Below are 7,349 nucleotides of genomic sequence, written 5' to 3' on the forward strand. Positions count from 1 at the left end.
GCTCGGCGCCGCGAGCAAGGCCCTATGGATCCATAACCAGAACTGGACTCCGAACTCGGATTAACTTCCAAGCAAGGCTCCCAGGAGCAGAAAGGAGGGGAGAGGGCAACACCACGTGACCCAATCCCGCATGGGGATGGGGTGGGGGATAAGTTTAAGAACCTCGATCAAGGGGCTGGAAGCCCATGACGTCATACCGGAGCCACTGCATGGCTCAATGCAGAAGTAGCAGAAGCAGAAGAAGTAGAAGCAGAAGAAGCAGAAGGAAAAGAAGCAGAAGCAGAAGAAGCAGAAGCAGAAGCAGAAGCAGAAGAAGCAGAAACAGAAGCAGAAACAGAAGAAGCAGAAGCAGAAGAAGCAGCATCAGAAGCAGAAGAAGCAGACAGAAGTAGAAGCAGAAGAAGCAGACAGAAGCAGAAGCAGAAGAAGCAGAAGCAGAAGAAGCAGAAGCAGAAGAAGCAGAAACAGAAGAAGCAGAAGCAGAAGCAAAAGAAGAAGAAGCGGAAGCAACAGCAGAAGAAGTAGACAGATGCAGAATCAAAAGAAGCAGACAGAAGCAGAAGAAGCAGAAGCAGAAGCAGAAGAAGCAGAAGAAGCATAAGCAGAAGGAGAAGAAGCAGAAGCAGAAGCAGAAGAGGCAGAAGCAGCAGAAGAAAGAGAAGCAGCAGAAGAAGCAGAAGCAGCAGAATAAGCAGAAGAAGAAGAAGCAGAAGAAGCCGAAGCAGAAGAAGCAGAAGCAGAAGAAGAAGCAGAAGCAGAAGAAGAAGAAGCAGAAGAAGAAGAAGAAGAAGAAGCAGAAGCAGCAGACAGAAGAAGAAGAAGAAGAAGCAGAAGCAGAAGAAACAGAAAGAGAAGAAGCAGAAGCAGAAGAAGCAGAAGAAGCAGAAGCAGAAGCAGTCAGAAGCAGAAGCAGAAGCAGAAGAAGCAGGAGAAGCAGAAGCAGAAGAAGCAGAAAAGCAGAAGCAGAAGAAGCAGAAAAGCAGAAGCAGAAGCAGAAGAAGAAGAATCAGAAGCAGAAGCAGGAGAAGCAGAAGAAGCAGATGCAGCAGAAGCAGAAGAAGAAGCAGATGCAGCAGAAGCAGAAGAAGAAGCAGATGCAGCAGAAGCAGAAGAAGAAGCAGATGCAGCAGAAGCAGAAGAAGAAGCAGATGCAGCAGAAGCAGAAGAAGAAGCAGATGCAGCAGAAGCAGAAGAAGAAGCAGATGCAGCAGAAGCAGAAGAAGAAGCAGAAGCAGCAGAAAAAGCAGCAGGCAGAAGCAGAAGCAGAAAAAGCAGAAGCAGAAGCAGAAGGAGCAGAAGCAGAAGCAGGAGAAGCAGAAGAAGCAGATGCAGCAGAAGCAGAAGAAGAAGAAGAAGCAGAAGAAGAAGCAGAAGAAGCAGAAGAAGAAGCAGAAGCAGAAGAAGAAGAAGCAGAAGAAGAAAAAGAAGCAGAAGCAGCAGCAGAAACCGAAGCAGCAGAAGAAGCAGAGCAGAAGAAGCAGAAGTAGCAGAAGCAGAAGCAGAAGAAGCAGAAGCAACAGATACAGAATCAGAAGCAGCAGAAGCAACAGAAGAAGAAGAAGCAGCAGAAAAATCAGAAGCAGCAGAAGAAGCAGAAGAAGAGACAGAAGCAGAAGAAGAAGCAGAAGCAGAAGAAGAAAAGCAGAAGTAGAAGGAGCAGAAGCAGAAGAAGCAGAAGCAGAAGAAGCAGGCAGAAGCAGATAAAGTTAGAAGTCAGAAGCAGGCAGAAGCAGTCAGAAGCAGAAGCAGAAGAAGCAGAAGCAGAAGAAGCAGAAGCAGAAGAAGCAGAAGCAAAAGAAGTAGAAGCAGCAGAAGAAGAAGCAGAAGCAAAAGAAGCAGAAGCAGAAGAAGAAGAAGAAGCAGAAGCAGAAGAAGCAGAAGCAGAAGAAGCAGAAGCAGAAGAAGCAGGCAGAAGCAGAAGAAGTTAGAAGAAGTCAGAAGCAGGCAGAAGCAGTCAGAAGCCGAAGCAGAAGAAGCAGAAAAGCAGAAGCAATAGAAGCAGAATCAGAAGAAGCAGAAGGAGAAGCAGAAACGGAATCATCAACAGAAGCAGCAGCAGAAGAAGCAGAAGCAGAAGAAGCAGAAACAGAAGAAGCAGAAGCAGAAGAAGCAGAAGCAAAAGAAGTAGAAGCAGCAGAAGAAGAAGCAGAAGCAAAAGAAGCAGAAGCAGAAGAAGCATAAGAAGCAGAAGCAGAAGAAGCAGAAGCAGAAGAAGCAGAATAAGCAGAAGAAGCAGAAGAAGCAGAAACAGAAGCAGAAGAAGCAGAAGCAGAAGCAGCAGAAGCAGAAGCAGCAGAAGAAGCAGAAGAAACAGAAGCAGAAGAAGCAGAATCAGAAGAAGCAGAAGCAGAAGAAGCAGAAGCAGAGGAATCTGAAGCAGAAGCAATCAGAAACAGAAGCAGAAGCAGAAGAAGCAGAAACAGCAGAAGCAGCAGAAGAAGCAGAAACAGAAGCAGAAGAAGCAGAAGAAGCAGAAACAGCAGAAGCAGCAAAAGAAGCAGAAACAGAAGAAGCAGAAGCAGAAGAAACGGAAGCAGACAGAAGCAGAAGCAGAAGAAGCAGACGCAGAAACAGCAGAATCAGAAGCAGAAGCAGCAGAAGCAGAAGCAGCAGAAGCAGAAGAAGCAGTAGGCGCAGAAGCAGACAGAAGAAGCAGGAGCAGACAGTAGAAGCAGAAGCAGACAGAAGCAGAAGAGGCAGAAGCAGAAGCAGTAGAAGCAGAAAGAGAAGAAGCAGAAGCAGAAGAAGCAGAAGCAGAAGAAGCAGAAGCAGAAAAGAAGAAACTGAAGCAGAAGAAACAGAAGCAGAAGCAGAAGAAGCAGGAGCGGAAGAGGCAGGCAGAAGCAGTCAGAAGCAGGCAGAAGCAGTCAGAGGCAGAAGCAGTCAGAAGCAGAAGCAGAAGAAGCAGCAGCAGAAGCAGCAGAAGAAGAAGCAGAAGTTGAAGGAGCAGAAGAAGCAGAGGCCGAAGATGCAGAAGAAGCAGCAGCAGAAGCAGAAGAAGCAGAAGAAGCAGCAGAAGAAGCAGACAGAAATAGAAGCAGAAGAAGCAGACAGAAGCAGAAGCATATGAATCAGAAGCAGAAGAAGCAGAAACAGAAGCAGCAGAAGCAGAAGCAGAAGAAGCAGAAGCAGAGGAAGCAGAAGCAGAAGAAGCAGAAACAGAAGAAGCAGAATCAGAAGAAGCAGAAGCAGAAGAAGCAGCAGCAGAAGCAGAAGAAGCAGAAGAAGCAGCAGCAGCAGCAGACAGAAATAGAAGCAGAAGAAGCAGACAGAAGCAGAAGCATATGAATCAGAAGCAGAAGAAGCAGAAACAGAAGCAGCAGAAGCAGAAGCAGAAGAAGCAGAAGCAGAGGAAGCAGAAGCAGAAGAAGCAGAAACAGAAGAAGCAGAATCAGAAGAAGCAGAAGAAGAAGAGTCAGAAGCAGAAGAAGCAGACGGAAGTAGAGGCAGAAGAAGCAGACAGAAGCAGAAACAGCAGAAGCAGAAGCAGCAGAAGCAGAAGCAGAAGAAGCAGAATCAGAAGAAGCAGCAGAAGAAGTAGGCAGAAGCAGAGAGAAGCAGAAGAAGCAGAAGCAGAAGCAGAAGAAGCAGAAGCAGCAGAAACAGAAACAGAAGAAGCAGAAGCAGAAGAAGCTGAAGCAGCAGAAGAAGCAGAAGAGGCAGAAGCAGCAGAAGAAGCAGAATCAGAAGCAGCAGAAAAACAGAAGAAGGAGAAGCAGAAGAAACAGAACAGAAGCAGAAGAAGAAGCAGAAGCAGAAGAAGAAGAAGCAGAAGCGCAAGACAGAAGAAGAAGAAGAAGAAGGAGCAGAAGAAGCAGAAGCAGAAGAAGCAGAAGCAGTCAGAAGCAGATGTAGAAGCAGAAGAAGCAGAAGAAGCAGAAGCGGAAGAAGCAGAAAAGCAGAAGAAGCAGAAGAAGTAGAAGAAGCAGAAGAAGAAGCAGGAACAGAAGAAGCAGAAGCAGAAGCAGCAGACAGAAGCAGAAGCAGCAGACAGAAGCAGAAGCAGAAACAGAAGCCGAAGCTGAAGCAGAAGCAGAAGCAGAAGAAGCAGAAAAAGCAGAAGCAGAAGCAGTAGAAGCAGAAGCAGAAGAAGCAGAAGCAGAAGCAGCAGAAGCAGAAGAAATAGAGGCAGAAGAAGCAGAAGCAGAAGAAGAAGCAGAAGCAGAAGCAGAAGAAGCAGAAGCAGAAGCAGCAGAAGCAGAAGAAACAGAGGCAGAAGAAGCAGAAGCAGAAGAAGAAGCAGAAGCAGAAGCAGAAGAAGCAGAAGCAGAAGGAGAAGCAGACAGAAGCAGAAGCAGAAGAAGCAGAAGCAGAAGCAGCAGAAGCAGAAGAAGCAGAAGCAGCAGAAGAAGCAGAAGCAGCAGTGAAGAAGAAGAAGCAGGAGCAGCAGAAGGAGCAGAAGCAGCAGAAGAAGAAGAAGCAGAAGCAGAAGAAGCAGAAGAAGAAGCAGAAGCAGGAGAAGCATCAGAATCAGAAGACAGAAGCAGAAGCAAAAGAACCAGATGCAGAAGCAGAAGAAGCACAAGCAGAAGCAGAAGAAGCAGAAGCAGAAGCAGCAGAAGCAGAAGCAGCAGAAGCAAAAGCATAAGAAGCAGAAGCAGGAGAAGCATCAGAATCAGAAGACAGAAGCAGAAGCAAAAGAACCAGATGCAGAAGCAGAAGAAGCAGGCAGAATCAGATTAAGTTAAAAGAAGTCAGAAGCAGGCAGAAGCAGTCAGAAGCAGAAGCAGCAGAAGCAAAAGCATAAGAAGCAGAAGCAGAAGAAGCAGAAGCAGAAGCATCAGAAGAAGCAACAGCAGAAGAATCAGAAGCAGTAGAAGCAGCAGAAGAAGCAGACAGAAGCAGCAGAAGAAGCAGAAGCAGATAAAGAAGTAGAAGTAGCAGAAACAGAAGAAGCAGAAGAAGCAGAAGCAGAAGCAGAAGAAGCAGAATAAGCAGAAGCAGAAGAAGCAGAAGCAGAAGAAGAAGAAGAGAAGAAGCAGAAGCACAAGCAGCAGAAGCAGAAGAAGCAGACAGAAGCAGAAGCAGAAGAAGCAGAAAAAGCAGAAAAAACAGAAGAAACAGAAGCAGAAGAAGCAGAAGCACAAGAAGCAGAAGCAGAAGAAGCAGACAGAAGCAGAAGCAGAAGAAACAGAAGAAGAAGACAGAAGCATAAGGAGAAGCAGCAGAAGCAGCAGAAGAACAGAAGAAAGAGAAGCAGAAGAAGCAGAAGCAGAAGCAGCAGAAGCAGAAGGAACAGAAGCAGAAGAAGCAGAAACAGCAGAAGCAGAAGCAGTAGAAGAAGAAGCAGAAGCAGAAGCAGAAGAAGAAGAAGCAGAAGCAGAAGAAGCAGAAGCAGAAGCAGACAGAAGCAGAAGAAGAAGAAGAAGAAGCAGAAGCAGCAGAAGAAGCAGAAGCAGCAGAAGAAGCAGAAGCAGCAGAAGAAGAAGAAGAAGGAGCAGAAGAAGCAGAAGAAGAAGCAGAAGCAGGAGAAGCATCAGAAGCAGCAGACAGAAGCAGAAGCAGCAGACAGAAGCAGAAGCAATAAAACCAGATGCAGAAGAAGAAGAAGCAGAAGCAGAAGCAGCAGAAGCAGAAGCAGAAAATGCAAAAGGAGAAGCAGCAGAAGAAACAGAAAAAGCAGAAGACGCAGAAGCAGACAGAAGAAGCAGGGGCAGACAGAAAAAGCAAAAGCAGACAGAAGCAGAAAAAGCAGAAGCAGAATCAAAAGAAGCAGAAGCAGAAGCTGAAGCAGAAGAAACAGAAGCAGAAGCAGAAGAAGCAGAAGCAGAAGATGCAGGCAGAAGCAGTCAGAAGCAGGCAGAAGCAGTCACATTCAGAAGCAGTTTGAAGCAGAAGCAGAAGTAGCAGCAGAAGCAGCAGCAGAAGAAGCAGAAGTAGCAGGAACAGAAGCAGAAGAAGCAGAAGCAGAAAAAGCACAAACAGAAGAAGCAGAAGCAGAAGAAGCAGAAGAAACAGCAGAAGAAGCAGACAGAAGAAGAAGCAAAAGAAGCAGAGAGAAGCAGAAGCAGAAGCAGCAGAAGCAGAAGAAGCAGAAGCAGAAGAGGCAGAAGAAGCAGGAGCAGAATAAGCAGAAGCAGAAGCAGAAAAAAAGCAGAAGCAGCAGCAGAAGAAGCAGCCAGAAGCAGAAGCAGAAGAAGCAGACAGAAGCAGAAGAAGCAGAAGCAGAAGCAGCAGAAGGAGAAGAAAAAAAGCAGGCAGAAGCAGTCAGAAGCAGGCAGAAGCAGTCAGAGGCAGAAGCAGTCAGTAGCAAAAGCAGAAGGATCAGAAGCAGAAGCAGCAAAAGGAGCAGAAGAAGAAGAAGCAGAAGCAGCAGAAGAAGCAGACAGAAGCAGCAGAAAAAGCAGAAAGAAGAAGAAGCAGAAGCAGCAGAAGCAGAAGCAGAAGAAGCAGAAGCAGAAAAAGCAGAAACAGAAGCAGCAGAAGCAGAAGAAAAAGAAGCAGAAACAGAAGAAGCAGAAGCAAAAGAAACTGAAGCAGAAGAAGCAGAAGACGCAGCATCAGAACCAGAAGAAGCAGACAGAATTAGAAGCAGAATAAACACACAGAAGCAGAAGCACAAGCAGCAGAAACATAAGATGCAGAAGCAGAAGAAGTAGAAGCAGAAGCAGCAGCAGAAGAAGTAGACAGAAGCAGAAGCAGAAGAAACAGACAGAAGCAGAAGAAGCAGAAGCAGCAGAAAAAGAAGCAGAAGAAATAGAAGCAGAAGCAGAAGAAGCTGAAACAGCAGAAGAAGCAGATGAGGCAGATGCAGCAGTAGAAGGAGAATTAGCATAAGAAGCAGAAGCAGCAGAAGCAGAAGCAGCAGATAAAGGAGAAGAAGAAGAAGCAGAAGAATCAGAAGCAGAAGAAGAAGTAGAAGGAGAAGGAGAAGAAGCAGAAGAAGCAGAAGCAGCAGACAGAAGAAGAAGAAGAAGCAGAAGCAGAAGAAGCAGAAGCAGAAGAAGCAGAAACAGAAGAAGCAGAAGCTGAAGAAAAAGAAGCAGAATCATAAGCTTCTGCTTCTTTTTGCAGCAGAGAGAAGCAGAAGCAGAAGCAGTCAGAAGCCGAAGCAGAAGAAGCAGAAGAAGCAGAAGAGGAAGAAGCAGAAAAGCAGAAGCAGAAGAAGCAGAAGAAGCAGAAGCAGCAGAAGCAGCAGAAGAAGCAGCAGACAGAAGCAGAAGCAGCAGGCAGAAGCAGAAGCAGAAGAAGCAGAATGGGAAGAAGCAGAAGCAGAAGAAGAAGGAGTAGAAGCAGCAGAAGAAGCAGTAGAAGCAACAGCAGAAGCAGAAGTAGCAGAAGAAGCAGAAGCAGCAGAAGAGGCAGAAAAACAAGAAGCAGAAGAAAAGCAGAAGAAGCAGAAGCAGAAG

At 46.3% G+C, this 7,349-nt stretch overlaps 1 protein-coding gene across 1 annotated transcript; it reads left to right on the top strand.

Moving 5' to 3' along the window:
- Positions 1-5,399: 5,399 nt before the first annotated feature.
- LOC111865640 (protein PXR1-like) lies at positions 5,400-7,121 on the top strand (the record flags this gene model as incomplete). Its single annotated transcript, XM_023853827.1, has 2 exons — positions 5,400-5,520; positions 7,015-7,121. Coding segments are annotated over 2 exons (228 nt in total), but the record flags the coding sequence as incomplete, so codon positions are not given.
- Positions 7,122-7,349: the final 228 nt, after the last annotated feature.

The sequence above is a fragment of the Cryptotermes secundus genome, unplaced genomic scaffold, assembly GCF_002891405.2.
Source record: "Cryptotermes secundus unplaced genomic scaffold, Csec_1.0 scaffold4731, whole genome shotgun sequence".
Classification (NCBI taxonomy): Eukaryota; Metazoa; Arthropoda; class Insecta; order Blattodea; family Kalotermitidae; genus Cryptotermes; species Cryptotermes secundus.